The 15,879-nt window shown below is 55.1% G+C and overlaps 9 protein-coding genes across 9 annotated transcripts; 5 read left to right on the forward strand and 4 right to left on the reverse strand.

The window, feature by feature from the left end:
* Nucleotides 1-927: 927 nt before the first annotated feature.
* LTR77_003537 (uncharacterized protein) lies at nt 928-2,022 on the forward strand (the record flags this gene model as incomplete). The annotated part of the gene is made up of 3 exons (XM_064800793.1): nt 928-1,039; nt 1,092-1,874; nt 1,940-2,022. The coding sequence occupies 3 exons, from the start codon at nt 928-930 to the stop codon at nt 2,020-2,022; spliced, it is 978 nt and encodes a 325-aa protein (XP_064660744.1).
* A 259-nt stretch (nt 2,023-2,281) lies between these two features.
* Nucleotides 2,282-3,244, reverse strand: LTR77_003538 (uncharacterized protein; the record flags this gene model as incomplete). The annotated part of the gene is made up of 1 exon (XM_064800794.1): nt 2,282-3,244. One exon carries the CDS (start codon nt 3,242-3,244, stop codon nt 2,282-2,284), a length of 963 nt encoding a protein of 320 aa, XP_064660745.1.
* Nucleotides 3,245-3,555: 311 nt separating this feature from the next.
* On the reverse strand, nt 3,556-5,580 carry LTR77_003539 (uncharacterized protein; the record flags this gene model as incomplete). The annotated part of the gene is made up of 1 exon (XM_064800795.1): nt 3,556-5,580. One exon carries the CDS (start codon nt 5,578-5,580, stop codon nt 3,556-3,558), a length of 2,025 nt encoding a protein of 674 aa, XP_064660746.1.
* Nucleotides 5,581-6,285: 705 nt separating this feature from the next.
* Nucleotides 6,286-7,574, forward strand: LTR77_003540 (uncharacterized protein; the record flags this gene model as incomplete). The annotated part of the gene is made up of 3 exons (XM_064800796.1): nt 6,286-6,895; nt 6,959-7,134; nt 7,188-7,574. The coding sequence occupies 3 exons, from the start codon at nt 6,286-6,288 to the stop codon at nt 7,572-7,574; spliced, it is 1,173 nt and encodes a 390-aa protein (XP_064660747.1).
* A 553-nt stretch (nt 7,575-8,127) lies between these two features.
* CCC1_1 (Protein ccc1) lies at nt 8,128-8,964 on the forward strand (the record flags this gene model as incomplete). The annotated part of the gene is made up of 1 exon (XM_064800797.1): nt 8,128-8,964. One exon carries the CDS (start codon nt 8,128-8,130, stop codon nt 8,962-8,964), a length of 837 nt encoding a protein of 278 aa, XP_064660748.1.
* Nucleotides 8,965-8,976: 12 nt separating this feature from the next.
* On the reverse strand, nt 8,977-10,376 carry GPI14 (GPI mannosyltransferase 1; the record flags this gene model as incomplete). Its single annotated transcript, XM_064800798.1, has 3 exons — nt 8,977-9,276; nt 9,327-9,597; nt 9,652-10,376. 3 exons carry the CDS (start codon nt 10,374-10,376, stop codon nt 8,977-8,979), a joined length of 1,296 nt encoding a protein of 431 aa, XP_064660749.1.
* Nucleotides 10,377-10,696: 320 nt separating this feature from the next.
* Nucleotides 10,697-11,729, reverse strand: TSA1 (cTPxI; the record flags this gene model as incomplete). The annotated part of the gene is made up of 2 exons (XM_064800799.1): nt 10,697-11,595; nt 11,651-11,729. The coding sequence occupies 2 exons, from the start codon at nt 11,727-11,729 to the stop codon at nt 10,697-10,699; spliced, it is 978 nt and encodes a 325-aa protein (XP_064660750.1).
* An 813-nt stretch (nt 11,730-12,542) lies between these two features.
* TIF45 (eukaryotic translation initiation factor 4E) lies at nt 12,543-13,368 on the forward strand (the record flags this gene model as incomplete). Its single annotated transcript, XM_064800800.1, has 2 exons — nt 12,543-12,845; nt 12,901-13,368. The coding sequence occupies 2 exons, from the start codon at nt 12,543-12,545 to the stop codon at nt 13,366-13,368; spliced, it is 771 nt and encodes a 256-aa protein (XP_064660751.1).
* Nucleotides 13,369-14,117: 749 nt separating this feature from the next.
* LTR77_003545 (uncharacterized protein) lies at nt 14,118-15,833 on the forward strand (the record flags this gene model as incomplete). The annotated part of the gene is made up of 1 exon (XM_064800801.1): nt 14,118-15,833. The coding sequence occupies one exon, from the start codon at nt 14,118-14,120 to the stop codon at nt 15,831-15,833; it is 1,716 nt and encodes a 571-aa protein (XP_064660752.1).
* Nucleotides 15,834-15,879: the final 46 nt, after the last annotated feature.

The raw sequence follows: 15,879 nt of genomic DNA on the forward strand, positions 1-15,879 counted from the left end.
CTCGTCGCCCAGTACTTGAAGACCTTTCGTTGCCTGTCAATGCATCTGCGTCTGAGAACTGGGTATACCTTCAAGCGAGGGACAGTGAAAATGGCCCACCAGGTCAGAGCGAGAGGTGTGAAGGATGTTCTCATAGACAAGAAGGGCCTGCCCACGGGCGTGGTGTGGCATTTGGGTCCCAGAGAAGACTGCCAGATATGCCAGCTGGACCGCTTCTACTGTCCCGCGCTTGACCTTTCAGCATCGATTATGGTCTTCACGCACCGGTAGTATGTTGGTGCTTGAGAACGGTATTATGCAGCTGCGGCGCAGGCAGGCATCTGCATTTCAACGGTATGCGGCCGTAGAAGGCGCAAGATGGAGCCCGTTATGCGTCCGCTTCGCAATCGTACGTATACATGCACGCAGCAATGCCATTAGATCGCCTCTGTATGACCAAGAGATCCAACAGCGCCTCTCGGCTTGACGTGTTGCCATTGGTGCATTCGCGTAAAGGCAGGCTCGTGGCAGGCTCAGCTCAGCGTCCGTGCTAAAATTGGACTGTCAGGGTCGAGCGGTCGAGCTCGAAAGGGTCTCGCGTCGCAGCGTCAAAGGCTATAATGTCAGCGTCTGACAGGATCACTTCCACTGTCTCGCACATCTGCTGAACGATACCAATTGCCTCGAGTATACCTCCTCGACACATCCACCATACCATCAGAAGAGCATTGCTTGCCGCACACATTGAGACGTTAGCGAAGGCGCCAGGCATTCAGGAGAGTAAACAGCATCCCGCTCTGCCTCAGGACGACGGCCAGCAAGGCTCCTAGAAATGGCAGTAAGTTCGCCACCAATATCATACGAGCGCGAAGGCGGCAGCATACGGTGCGGTCGTGAAAAGAGAGCTCGATCGTAGGAGGTTCAATGGCCAGCAACAACAAGCTGACAATGGCGCCCGAGCAGTACAACTACCAGAGCGGCTACGGCCAGTCAAATCCATATGACAACCAGCAGAGCTACGGCCAGCAAGGATATAACCAGCAGGGCTACAACTCATATGGTACAGTCTGCACATACTACCCGAGCCTGACATCCCCACTAACACCCCCCAGGCGCCGACCACGACGTCGAAATGCAACCCCTCAACGCACCCCCCTACTCCCAAAACGCTGCCCCTATGCAGCCCGCCGACCCCAATGCCATCCTCAACGAATGCCGTCAAGTCGGCCGCGCCATCGACGACCTCGAGAACCGCCTGCCCGACCTGCAGCGCCTGCAACGCGGCTTCACCTCCGGCAATGGCACCTCCAACAAGGAGATCGACGGCATGAGCGCCGACATCATGAGCGGCTACCGTGGCCTCGCCGACCGCGTCAAGCGCATCAAGTCCCAGCCCGCCGCACAAGAACCCCGCAACAAAGCTCAGGTCGACGCGCTGGACCGCCGGATACGCAAGGCCATCAACTCGTACCAGCGGCAGGAGAGCGACTTCCGCAAGGAAGTACAGGAGCAGCAGCGGAGGCAGTACTTGATCGTCAACCCGGAAGCCAGCGAAGCGGAGATCCGGGAGGCGACGATGGACGGCGGGGACACGCAGATCTTCCAGCAGGCGCTGATGAACTCTGATCGGAGAGGTCAGGCGCAGAGTACGCTGCGCAACGTGCAGCAGCGCCACGATGCGATCCAGCAGATTGAGCGGACGATGATGGAGCTGCAGCAGCTGTTCCAGGACTTGGACGCGATTGTCGTGATGCAGGAGCCGATGGTGCAGAATATCGAGAGCAAGGTCGAGGATACGCATACGAATCTTGTTGCTGGAAATACGGAGGTCGGGAAGGCGGTCAATAGTGCTAGGGCGGCGAGGAAGAAGAAGTGGATTTGCTTGGGGATTTGCGGTGAGTTGATTCGTCTTTCTCCTCGTTGTGATTGTGTGGGATGTTGTGCTGATTTGGTACTGCAGTCGCCATCATCGTCGTCATCATCATCATCATCCTCGCCTACCTGGGCGCTACCGGCAAGCTTGGAGGCGGCGGCGGCAACTGAGTACTTCGCAGCGGAACGACACATTACTTCTCCGATACCCGACTTATACCCCGACATTGGCGTAGCTACGTTTAATCAACATTGGATCTCATTGGTTTGGAGAGCATGGGATGGAGGGAATGCTTGCCTCATGGCCGGCTACTGTGGCCACTCGAAGTGGATTGTGAGACTACAATAGCGAAGGCGTACGGTGTGGTAGGTATTCTCAACACAAAATACAGGAACGATTCCATCACGCGTTGAACAAGGTGACTCGATTCTATTTTCCATCAGGAGACTCGGGCAACGGCACCTCGCTCGGCTCCACCCTCGCCTTCATCGCCCAAAACAGCCCCACCAGCTCCCTTAGCTCCTCCATCTCAACTGCATCCTCGTCCTCACCTTCCTCCTCATCTCCACACCCTTCAGCCTGCCTCAACGGACTCCTTCCAACTTCCTTCCTCCTCTCCCTCCCCTGCGCTTGATAATGGCTCAAATCATACGGTAACCCCATCTTCTCCCTCCTAACCAAAACACTCGTCCCCCCCATCCTATTCCTCGGCAACCGCAATCCCTCCACCCTCCCCCCGCCAAACTGAACAACGTCTCTTAGCTCCTCGCGAAAGAGCCAGAGGGCGTTATACCCCGACCGCGCGGCGTCGCGCTCGATGCCGAAGGCGGCGAGGAACGCGAAGGTCTTGCCGTCGGCGGGCGAGTTGTGGACGTGGAGAAGGGCGTGGTAGGCGAAGACCATGCACGCGACGGCGACGATTTGGCCGGACCAGCCTGGTAGCAGGGCCTGGGATTCGACGTGCGAGATCAACGCGGCTGCTAGCTTATGCACGGGGACGCGGATGTCGAGGCAGAGGTTGGGCGTGAAGTCGTCTAGAGCCTCGATGGCTAAGGTATCGACGGGGATGGCGCGGGTATCTCTCACTGCTCGTCTGCTCGGTAACAAGAGGCCCGGGTGGTCTAGCGCGGCTGCTGTGCCCTTGCGCACGACGGGAGGGTGCTCTGGGATGCGCAGGCGAGTGGGCCAGAGGGAGGGGATGGGGGAGGCTTGGAGTTTGCGGCCGATGGAGACGAAGGCGAGTTGGAAGCGGAGCGAGGTTTTGAGCGACTTGGGGGTTTTGTCCATGTCCTTTGCTGGGAAGTTTCGGGCGATCTCGCGGCGAGGGAAGAAGGAGGAGGTGTTGGGGATGGTGGTGGGGCGGTGCCGAGGGCGCTGTGGTGGTTGCGACATGCTGGTGGTGTTGTGTGGGTTGGTTGGTTGCCGGGGTTTGCTTTAGGGGGGAGGGGGTTGCCGGGGGCGACATTGGGGGTGTATTCATATGTGAATTTTGGGTGAGCGAGGGCTTTGTCTGGAGCGCTTTGTGGCATTGTTGAGATGGGAGTCGATACAATGGCACATTGTGCGCGGTCCCAAGATTGGCAAGCATTGATGTCGAATCCGAACAAAGACCAGAGGCCAGCGCGCCTGTTGGCATATCCCCGTAGTGGAGGCGAGGGGCGTCGGGGCGGGTGTGAACACTACGCAGCGTGCAGCGTGAGTGTCTACTTCGCGAGATCCTCATACTCAGCATCTCCTGGCCCCGTGCCCTTCTCGATGCCAGCAGCTCTGCACAATTGTCGATGAGCTTCAGGGACCTCCATCTCGGCCAACTCATCGGCCCGAGTGAGGAGCTGCATCATGAGGCCAGCCTCAGAATGCCAGCTAAGGTGACAGTGGAAAGCCCAAGCACCAGGATTGTCTGCCACGACACGAAGTAAGATCCATCCGAAGGCTTCGACAGACGCTGTATCTCGACGGAGTGGATTGGAGAGGTCCAAGCTGTTGTATAGTGGTGCAAGATTCTGAGATGTGATTTCGGCGCCAACGTGGGTGAGTGGCGGATAGCCGTGGCCTTGGGCAAGGACGAAGTATTCGTATCCGTGAAGATGTAGTGGATGGTTGCCATCGTCGAAATTTGAGACGAGGATGTCAATTGTCCGGACGCCAGTGGTTTGGATGGTCAACTCTCGGGAGACGTCAAAGGCAGCGTCGTTGACGAATGCTGATCCGTTCTCTGTAGAAGTTTCTGTGAATGAGGCATTGTTGCTCGACAAGCCATCGATTGCTCGTAGCAGGGACGGAGAATGGACATTAGGACGCCAGGAGCTGCTGTTGAAGAATCCGCGGCTCAGCCTGTACGCTCCGATCTCGAAGTTTGACCGAAGGTAAAAGAATGCATCCGCTTGTCGTGGAGCAGCGAGAGCCTTGACCGGTATCAGTTCAGTGACGTTCATGTCCCGACACTCCAGATCCAGCGCCTCGTCCCAGTCTATGGACGTTGGGATTTTAGTACCATCAGCTCCATCGTGATCGTAGCGAACGACTGCTCGAATCTCGGGCTGCAGGTTATCTGGAGGATCCGTGAAACACTTCGTGACCATGCGGGCGCGGAGCCAGAACGCAGAAGCCTTGGTGTTGTTCGTGTTGATCACAACGCTATACCTTTGCGCTGGGCTGATGTGAAGCCGATGATATGCAGCAGGGACAACATCCGTGCCGTCCACTTCTGTGACCGCAAGCTCGTGCTCGTCGACTTGGAGCTGGAACTCGGCAAATGCGCCAACGTTGATCAGACGCAAGCGGTGCTGCTGGTTAGGCTGAAGGTCGAAGCTCGGTATCCCAACATGAGCAGAGCGATTATTGCACTTCCGTTCTGGAAAATCCTCACAGTTGACGATGGATCTGCCATTGATCAGGCCGCCATCTGGGACTGGTTCAATGTTCTCCATGTCCGGCTTGAGGTACTGCCAAAGTAAAGCCGAGGACAGGTCATGATAGTGGTCGGATAGCATCACAACCCGATCAGAAGCATATTCGAGCTTTTGCAGCTTCTTCTCCTCCCGACCGTGGATGATGAGCGGACCGTGAAGGCCATCAGATGACTGTACGCTCTGATGAGCATGCCACCAGTACGTGCCGCTTTGGCCAGATATAGTGAACTCATACGTGAAAGATGCACCAGGAGCGATGGGACACTGCGTTACTCCCACAGTGCCGTCCATATATGGGGTTCCCATTTGGTATATACCATGCCAATGTATAGATGTGGCATTGACGGCCTCATTGTGGACATGAACGACGATCGTGTCTCCTTCGTTCGCTTCGATCATAGGTCCAGGAAATTGGCTATTCACCAGTATCATAGGCCTGAGAATGCCATTTGGGGAGTGCATATGATCCCGTACTATCCAGTTATACTCTCTGCGCTGTGGCGGGCTCTGGTCGTCCCACCTAGGCTCCAGAGCATAATCTTTGGTCGTGATGGTGTTTGTTGCTCGAGAACCTTCTCCCGTCAAGGCTCGCAAACTGAAAGTCAACACACTCCCGAGGACGGCGGCGACCAGGATGAGTACCACAGGAAAAAAAGCCAGGCTGAAGCAGGATCGCTTTGAAATAGACAGTTCTTCCTCATCACGTCTCGTGTTTCCATCCCTCCATCCGCCCAGCAGCCCTTCCTCTTCAGCCTTGCCGTCTGGAGTTACGCTGTGCTCGCCGGGGTACTGCTCCTCGTCCATGCGTTGCTCCATGACCACGATAGCTAAGATGCTGCCACCACGAAGTCGGCGAGTCCTTTCAGTTGGAAGCCAAACCATTAAGACGTAGGAACCCGTGGATAGTCTGGCGCGATGCCGTGGTCCACAATGGTCGCCGCATCGCGCTCGGTGTGGCGATTGATGTCACCAGGTACCTTGAAGCCTTAATGCCGGATGAACTGATGTCTCGGGTCCACCTGGAACCTTGCATAGATGGACCTGCCATTCGCGGTAAGATCTACGATGTCTGCAGGTCGCATTCTGTGCAAGAGTCTGCCAACACGGCCAATGAAAGCTTGTTTTTCAAGCACACTTCACCTCGTCTCCGTGTCTTTACTCCCAGAGCACCACCGTCCTGCGACCCTGCATTGCGCTCTGCATGATCAAGCTCCTAGCGAAGGCTTGTCGGGATTTTATCCCTCCTTGTCTGCCCAATGGCAAGCCACCACAGGGCGCGGACACAGTCTTTGCACCTCCTCCCTCGGTTGACGCGGCATCACGAGAGTCTTCAGCACGGCCAGGGTCGTGGCGTTCAGTCGGTCTTGCACAACCCACGTGGGTAGAGGTTGATCTTTGTGGTGGTGGCTATATAGCCTTGAAGCAACGGACGCAGGGCGAAGGTGAGCAGCATCCTTTTGGCTACCTATCTTACATTCCTTCAATCACTGTCTCTCGTTCTCGTGTCATCCGCATGTCATAATGAAGTACATCACTCTCACTTCGCTCGCCATTGCTGGGGCGATCGCCCAGCCTGCGACAACACACAAGACAAGCAGCGTCAAGGGCAAGGCCTTCGACCGGTTCATCACCGTCTGGCTGGAAAACACGGACTACGATAAGGCCGCCGGTGACCCAAACCTCTCGTGGTTGGCCTCGCAAGGAATCACATTGTCCAACTACTTTGGTGTCACCCATCCCTCTGAGCCGAACTACTGCGCTAGCCATGGCGGAGATAACTTCGGCATGGACAATGACGACTTTAACCAGATCGATGGCAATGTCTCGGCTGTGACTGCTCTTCTCGAAGATAAGCGCATCTCTTGGGGTTCGTACCAGGAGGACATGCCGTACACCGGGTTCCAGGGGGATTCCTATGTCAACCAGGAGACGAAAGCCAACGATTATGTTCGCAAGCACAACCCCCCGGTCCTTTACAACCGAAATACAGACGGCAAACGATTGAGCTACCAGAAGAACTTCACCATCTTCTACGAAGATCTGAAGCACGAGAAGCTGCCTCAATGGATGTTCATCACGCCAAACATGACCAACGATGGTCATGATTCTTCTGTTACCGTTGCAGGGTCTTGTAAGCAGGCCAAATCCTGAAAAACGGTTGAAGAAGTGGCAAGCAAATTACTGACTCTTCTAGGGGCCCGTTCCTTCCTCACGCCACTGCTGAACAACGACTACTTCATGGAGCGCACTCTCATCCTTCTCACCTTCGACGAAAACCACACCTATCAACGAGCCAACAAAGTCTTCAGCATTCTTCTCGGGGGAGCTGTGCCAAACACTGCCCGCGGCACAACGGACGACAATTTCTACGTAAGCCTACAATACCCCTCCAAACAGCCGCATCCTGCTCACATTCCCAACAGAACCACTACTCCGAGCTCTCCACTGTAGAAACCAATTGGAACCTCCACACCCTCGGCCGCTGGGACGTAGGGGCAAACGTCTTCTCCTTCGTTGCACAATCCACTGGGGACATGGTCCGTCCGCACCACGCTGCTACTGGGCTCAAGCCAACGATCTTCTATAACTCGTCGTTCGCTGGGCCATTCAATGACAACTTTCAGAAGGCAGCGTACCCGGCGCCGAATCTGAATATTGTATCGCCCGAGACTGGACGCACGGTGTTGCCGGCAATTAAGAAAGCGTGGGCGAACAGTGGGTCGAGCTCGTATTACACCGACGACGTTGTGATTCCGGATGGGCAGCATCCGCCGAAGGGTTATAGTGTTAATGTCAAGGGCAATGCTTAGGTGATGTCTATAGCTGCCGGTGTTCATACAGACATAGAATGCAACCGAGTTTCTCAACAGGTCATAACGACTACAATATAGAACATCTTGCAGAATCGGTTGCTATCCAATTTCCAATGTGACGATCGATTGCTGTCGCGCGTGTAAGTTATTTGACACATCTTTCAGACTATAGGTCACGCTCGCCCTGCGTCCCAAAGCACCACAGCATTGCCGTGACACCCGTCCTCTGCATCTGGAGGACTATTCATCAAATATGTTGTAGATCGAAGAGTGGATCGAAGAACCACCAGCTATCGAAGCTTTGCTTGGCCCCAATGAGCTGCCCACGTGCATAGAACATGTCCTGCGCTAATGAAGACTTGCATGTGACACCACCACACTACTGCAGGCATCGACGATCAGACGGTCAGCATTAACTGAAGAGCTCTCGCTCGTCGGTTGATGGATAAATGCAACATTGCATAGCTGGACTTGAAGAGAGGGTTTTTCGAGAAACTTGCAGCAAAGGGCAGAGGACCTTGACGACCACGAGATCGTTGCATGGAATACAATGGCACTTCTATTCATCAGAAACATCCTCTTCCCAAGATCTGGTTACACTGCAGTGCCGCCGAGCAGTCCCAAACATCTCGAAGAACGATCGATAGATGGCGGCTTCATCCACGAAAAGCTGTCACCCTCAACGCAGCAGAGCTCACAGTTCCGGATCAACCCTCGAATCATCTCCGACGCCACAATTGGACTGTCAGATGGCTTGACCGTTCCCTTTGCACTCACAGCCGGACTCTCAGCGCTCGGAGACACCAACATTGTGATTTATGGCGGACTGGCAGAACTCATCGCCGGCGGCATCAGCATGGGGCTCGGTGGCTACCTTGGCGCAAAGAGCGAAGCAGAAGCGTACAATGCCGCTCTGTCAGAAGTCAGAACCATCGTTTCGAGCGACCACGACAGAGCTGCTAAGATGGTCCGATCAGCCTTCGAGCAGTATGACTTCTCCGAGCAGACGCTAAATAGCATGACTACGGGACTCATGGACGAGCCAGAGCAGATGGTCGACTTCTTGATGCGGTTCCATCACCAGTTGATCGAAGCCGATCATGCGCCCTCCAAGGCGTACACGTCCGGTTTGACGATCTCGCTTGGGTATTTCTTCGGTGGGCTGGTGCCGCTCGTGCCATACCTCTTCTTCGCAAGCATGCACGAAGCGTTCGTCGTCAGCATTCTGGTAATGGCTTTGGCATTGTTTGCGTTCGGCTGGGCGAAAACTTCACTGCTAGGCGAGCTCGACCGATGGATATGTCTCAAGAACGGCATGCAGATGATGACGCTAGGCGGTGTCGCGGCAGGTGCTGCCATGGGTTGTGTGAAAGCGGTAGGGAGTTGAAGTAGATGGCTTTCACCTCGACTTCTTCTGCTTTGAGACCTCTGGACTTGCACTGGATCCCGGCTGAACCCCGATATCCTGGACAATGATGCCGAGGATCCAGCAGTTGATGCCAAAGAACAACATACTCGCGAGCCATAGGCCAGGCACAAAAGTGGAGTGGCCGAGAAACTCGAGCCCATAAGCTTGCTGGAGCCACGCAGCTTGGCCGACAACCCAGAGAGCTAAGGCAGTAATGCCCAGAGACGGTTTTCGAAGCATCGAAGACCCGGGAAGGTAGAATGGTAGAAAGACCATGTACCACAAGAAGTACTACAACCCATCAGCCGGTTTCATATTCCTGCCGGGTCCTCACGACTCACTTGGCTAGTGCACACCTTGTTGAAGGTGACGAAAGCGAACGTCTGCGCAAGCATCGTGCTCGGCAGGTCTTTCTTCGCAAGCTGGGATGGCAATGCACCCAGGCTGAGCAACACCTGGGGTGCGAAAGCAAAGGACTCGATCTTGAAAGGCGAGCTGTCACCATGGACACTGTTGAGGTGCAGTACGGTGTTGTACACTGAGAAGTTATGCCGGTGATCGATGCGCGTGAAGTGGTATGTGTAGCTGTGCTCGATGAATGGCATGCCATAGCTATACACAGTCAGCTGGGTTGAGAGGAGGTCAAGGAGGTGAATGGTGACGTACAAAGAGTACATAGCAACGTTTAGAACCATGAAGGACGTTAAGCTGTACGCAGCCAATGTGACCCTGTCTCTTGTGCAAAAGGACTTCAGCCTCGACAGCAGATCTGTGGATGGTGTCGTGCCAGCATCCTCGCTTCCGAGCCACCACCAGATGCTTGCTGCGTAAATGAACGGGTAGATCTTGAAGTGCACGCTCAGTCCCAACAGTATGCCAGCAAGAGCGATCCTGTTCTCGAGGACCGCCCACAGCAGCCCAATGACTAAAACAGCAAGCAGACCCTCAGAGCTTCCTCTCGTGCTAATATTGGCCACCATTGGATTGAGCAGCCACAGACTTGCATACTTCATCGCTTGCTCACTGCGCATGCCTTGCTTCCGGACAAGGATACGCATGATGAGCCATCCAGTTACAATGTCACCAGTAGCAAACAATGCCTTGCCAAAGTCAAACCAGAGATGGTGCGGGACGCCCTTCGTCTGCCAGGCAGTCGGAAGCAAAAGCCAGGCCAGAAGTGGTGTGTACCGGTACGTTGCCCGGTCGTAGGGAGAGCGGCCTTGTGCTACGAAACGCGCGGCGTCTGTGAAGACGAAGTAGTCGATGTCGGTGTATTTGACTGGGCCATTGGCGTCTTGCCATCGTCCGTATAGGAGAAGTCCAAGACGGAGGAGGATTGCGGTGCTGAAGACCAGGCGTGGTTGCGAGAAGAAGGTTGTGAAGACCGACATGGCTTCAGACAGGACACTGATAGCTCGCCTCGTTACTCCATGTTTGTACCGCTGCTTGCGGATGAGGTTGTCTTTGTGGAGGCGCTCAGGAGTCAGGCCCACTGGAGGTGAATGCCTTTTTGAACATGGGCTAGCGGCGGGTGGAGCCGGCCAATCAGAGTTAGGGGATGGTTTTGGGTAGGGTAGATTGGAATTAGGTAGGAGGAGAACTGGACGAGAATGTAGAGCCATCCAAATGGTATACCATGCTAACCATATTCTCGAAAAGACAACCAGAACCGACTACCATATCAACCACATTCGTCGCCGAAATTACCACCCTAATTCGCCAACCCAATACCCTGCCCCAGATTCATATTTTGATTCTGCATCGCCGCCTGCATATTCTCGAACCGCTGCTGCGATAGCGCCTTATCCATCTGAGACTGCATGCCGTTGTTCGCAACGCTGGTCGGACTGAAGAACGGGCTCATCGGGCCGTTGTGCATCATGGGCGACGCCTGCCCGCTCGACAATTGCGAGGCGTGACCGCTGCCGCCGCTGGTGACGGATGGCAGCAGTTCGTTGGATTCGGCGCGTCGACGGCTGGCGGGGAGCGGGGTGTTGCTGTGCGAAGTATGCGAGGAGATGCTCTTCTGACTCGCAGCGGACCAAGCCCGGTTGAGTTTGGGGCGAGCCCATTCTGACCAGGACTTCTTCAGCTCGACGCTGCCCTCCACGCGGTTCTTGCTCGCGATCTCGATGCCTTTGTCGCCTTTCTTCCAGTCGATGGGGCAGCCTTCGCCGAACTCGTCTTTGAAGGCGAGAGCGTCGAGCACGCGCAGCGTTTCGTCCACGCTGCGGCCGACGTCTGCGTCGTTGACGGTGATTGATCTGACGATGCCTTTCGGGTCGATGATGAATAGAGCTCGCTGGGAAACGCCTTGCTCTTTGATCAGGACGCCATAGTCGCGGCTCATCCTGTGATCACAGTCGCTGATCAGCGGGATGTGCACGCCGCCGAGACCGCCCTCCATATCTGACGTCCCGTTCCATGCTTTCAAGCAATGTTCTGAGTCGGTCGACGCGAAGACGACGGCGCAGGATCGCGAGTAGAGAAACTCCTCCAGTCGACCTGAGAAGGCCTTGATCTCGGTAGGGCAGATGAAGGACCAGGCTTTAGGGAAGAAGACCAGGATGACCCAGTGGTTGGCTTCGGTGTATGCGGAGAGTGTGACTTCTGTAAGACTTTAAGCATACTATCAAGACCCGTATAAGGAAGAGCTTTGACTTACCCTTTAGACGACCATCAACAACCGCGGTACGAGCAAATGGTGGCGCTGGGCGCCCGACTTGGACTTGGCTTCCGCACATATCTCTAGTTCGATCGATGAAGCATAAGTGTAGTAGTGGTGGAGATATATGAGAAGTACGAGAGGACAGAAGACGAGCAGAACAGGTACAATGAGGCAGGGAAAAGAAATCTTGTACTCGGCCATCAGAGTCTCGACCGCATGTCCAGACAGTCCTTGACGTCGTCATCTTCCGTTTGCGGGGTGTATGTTGCTCCAGATGTTAGGGCAAGTGCCGGGCAGTGCCATGGCTGGTAAGACCAGACAAAGAGGCATTGTCTGACGATGGAGCTGGAATGCTGGGGAACAAAGCGACATTGTCGGCATGGAGTGGCTGGAGAATCGATTGGCCTCGCGGGTCGGCAAGTTGAGCCATATGGGATCTATAAGTGTTTCTGCTTATGCGCGAGGCATGATGCAGTTTTTGTGGTGGTGATAGGGTGGTGGCCACGCTCCCAGAAGCGTCCAGGACGAGGTACGTGCCACTTGGCCGAGATATCGTCGACGTGGCCTTTTGGGAATGGAATGTAACCTTGCATCATACCAGACGCTCGCATGAAGTCGGTTGATGTGTATTTGAGAGGAGAGAAGTGATGCAGCATGGGAAGGTGTTCAAGCTCTGCCAAGCCCCTAGTACCGATTTGGAAGCCTTGGGTTTGGCGCCTGCGATTTGTTGGACTCGGGAGACTTGCGAATGTTCACCATTCCTTCCTCTACTGCCTCAATACCTCATCCACTTCTCCCAACAACCCACTCGTCTTTTCATACCTTGCAAAAGGCGCACACTAACTTATCTACCACTCATTACCAGACCAACCCCACGTGAACCACCGACATGGCCGAAGTCGCCTCGCAAGGACCAACTCCGGCCAACAAGAGCGAGCCTGTGCCACTCGACACCATCCCAGTGTCCCCCAACGGCGCCATGACGGACGTCACCAACGGCAGCGACAAGTTTGACGACGGCGAGAAGATTGTGACCGTCTTCGACGACCCGTCCAACTTCAACGTCAAGCACCAGCTGCAGCACACCTGGACCCTGTGGTTCACCAAGCCCCCGACCGGCAAGCAGGACTGGAGCGAGCTGCTCAAGGAGGTCATCAGCTTTAACAGCGTTGAGGAGTTCTGGGGCATCTACGTAAGCTATATCAAGTGGCTCACAGCATACTTGAAGCTAACTTCACACCTCCCAGAACAACATCACGCCAGCCTCAGAGCTCGCACAGAAGTCCGACTACCACCTCTTCAAGCAAGGTGTGCGTCCGGAATGGGAGGACTCACAGAACAAGCACGGCGGCCGCTGGCACTACACCTTCAAGAACAGCAAGGCCAGCGACGAGACCTGGCTGAACATCATGCTCGCCGCCATCGGTGAGATGCTCGAGGAGGAGCAGGACAACGAGGTCATGGGCGTGGTCATCAACATCCGCAAGGCCTTCTGGCGTGTTGGGCTCTGGACCAGGACGGCCGGCCAGCCACCGAAGGGCAAGAACGCCGATGCCGCTGCTGATAAGGATGAGCCGCGCAAGAGGCTGGAGCGGATCGGGAAGAACTTCAAGGAGGTGCTTGCGCTGCCGGCACAGGAGCAGGTCGAGTTCAGTGGGCACGCTGACTCGGCGCACTCGGGCAGCAGCAGGGCGAAGGCGAAGTACACTGTCTGAGGAATGATCAATGGGGGGAGAAAACGGCATTGGCTAGCACGTGCTGGCTGATCTATGGGTTGAGCGAGCACTTTACGACTGCATAGCGCCGGAGAACGCGGCGCAATATGGCATGAGCTTTGCTAAGGGAGGTTGAACAAGTGGCCCTCCACAGGGGACGAGCAGTACGACAGCATTTACGGTAGCACTATTGCAAGATACTATAGTGAGTGCCTTGATGAGCGGCGGAGCGAAGGACGAATGATTGCTTACGAATACCCAGCATGCATTGCAAGGAGCAGATGATGAGAGTGAGGATGGAGAGCTTGTTGTGCATTTGCTGAGATAGCTGAATAGAGGTGCATGGAGATTAGGTAGTTGCTGAGATTATAAAGAGAGTCGAGACCTCACCTTCAGTTCCATGCCTTTAAGTCTCCTTTCTCCTCGGCGATGTGAGAAGAATTCGGTCCAACGGCTGAAGGTTTTGTCATTCACAACAGTGTAGCTGAGCGTCTCACATTCACGCGTAGCCCCAAGTCTCACCAGCCGGGCCTTGATTCCATCAGAAGCCCTGTGAATGACTGTCCTGGCGCATGGGCTGAAGTTTGTGAGCTGCGAGCACCGCATGTCTAGCACAAATGCCGCAAGCTGAATCCAGATACGTAAACGACGGCTAATACATGTATACCCACCCTCCACTTCACCTCTGATCGACATCCATCGGGTCCAAACTACACGACATTTCAGTCGTTCTATCAATTACACAAACCATGGTACCCCTTGCGGAGGTCTACAACGATCCCCTCCCGCGTCCGCAATCACTATGGCACATGCTAAACTCAGCAGCGGACGCACACGCAGACTCAGCTGCTATTACATCTATGCATCAAGCTCCCAACCATCTCGCGAAACTCATCCGCAACCCAAAGACTCGTTCCAACGATCCGTGGTTATGCTGGACGCACGCCGATGTCAAACGTGCCGCCTTGTCGGTTTCGGCGGGTATGACAGCCGCAGGGGTGCAGCGCGGACCAACTGTTGCGACGTTTATCAGTAACGGTGTTGAGTCGGAGCTCATGCTGTGGATTGCTGCGGTGTTGCAGATCACGCTTGTGCCGTTGGATTTTGGGTTGGTGATGAAGGGGAGGAGGGAGCAGTTGGATGATTATCTTAAGCGGCTCAATCCGGATGTTGTGGTGGTGGGTGATGAGGCCGGTGCTGAGGCGTTGGATGAGGCGTTGGATGAGGCGTTGGGAGAATGTGGTCTTGACACTATTTTGAGAGTCGTGTGCTCCGAGACCGAGCGAGACGGCTGGAGGTCATTCGAAAGTCTCGGTGTCGCAGAGCTCACGGACGAGCAGGAAGCATCCGTCACGAAGCAAGATGCTGGGATCGAGAAGCATGGTGACCGACCAGCAGTCATTCTCTTCACCAGCGGTACTTCGACTGGTCGACCGAAAGGCTGTCCTTTGAGCGCTACGAACGTCCTAAACGCTTCGGTCAACCTGGCGGCAGTGAGAGACCTGCCGAATGGGATCCTGGTGCAGTCCGTCAACTTCCGCTCGATCAGCTATATGATCAGCACCATCGCGCTCGGGACTGGAAGGCACATCATTATGCCAGCTGCGACCTTCTCCACGAGCACAACGCTAGATGCTGTCGAGAAGTGCAAGGCGGAGTTCTTGATCTGCATTCCCGTACAAGTGCAGATGTTCGCACAAGATCCAACGTTCAAGTATCGAGATCTGTCTTCGCTTCGTCGCGTGGCGATTGGTGGTGACATGGTGACGACCGATGTACTTGTGAAGGCACGCTCGATGTTCCCGCACACTCATGTTGATACTGGCCATGGCATGACGGAAGGGGTTGGAGTCCTGGGTTGGGGTCCTGATACGCTCCATGATGATGTTCCTGAGCACCATGGCATACTGTCAGTCGGAGTACCAGCCCAAGGCACGAATGTCCGTATTTGCGATCAAAATGGCAATATTGTCGGCCGTGGCGAGGAGGGCGAGCTACACTTGGGAGGGTTCTCGATGGTTCCAGGATACCTGGGTGGTGAACAGCCGGAAGCTTCGTATCAAGACTCTCACGGAAATTGGCTCAAGACCGGGGACAGAGCGTTCATGACTGAGAAGGGCGCCGTCTTCATGATCGGCCGGATCAAGGACATCATCAAGAAGGTCGGGATCTCTTTGTCTCCAGCAGTCATCGAATCGGTCCTCAACTCGAGGGAAGGGGTGCAGGCGTCTGTCTTTGGCATGCCGGACCCACGGTATGGTGAAGTGCCAGTGGCTGTCGTACGAGACAAACCATCTGAAGACTTGAAGAGGGTGGTGGTGGATAAGCTCGGCTCAGAACATGCGCTCCAGGATGTTGTGACGTTGGAAGAGCTCGGGCTCGAAAGCTTTCCATACAACCAGACTATGAAGGTCATGAAGATCACGCTGCGGGAGGCTCTTCAGAGGAAGCTAGGTCAGACATAGCAGACGCAACGCCCTAGAACTCCTCACGCTTGAAATTCCACTACGC

The sequence above is a fragment of the Saxophila tyrrhenica genome, assembly GCF_035928015.1.
Source record: "Saxophila tyrrhenica strain CCFEE 5935 chromosome Unknown scaffold_5, whole genome shotgun sequence".
Lineage (NCBI taxonomy): Eukaryota > Fungi > Ascomycota > Dothideomycetes > Mycosphaerellales > Extremaceae > Saxophila > Saxophila tyrrhenica.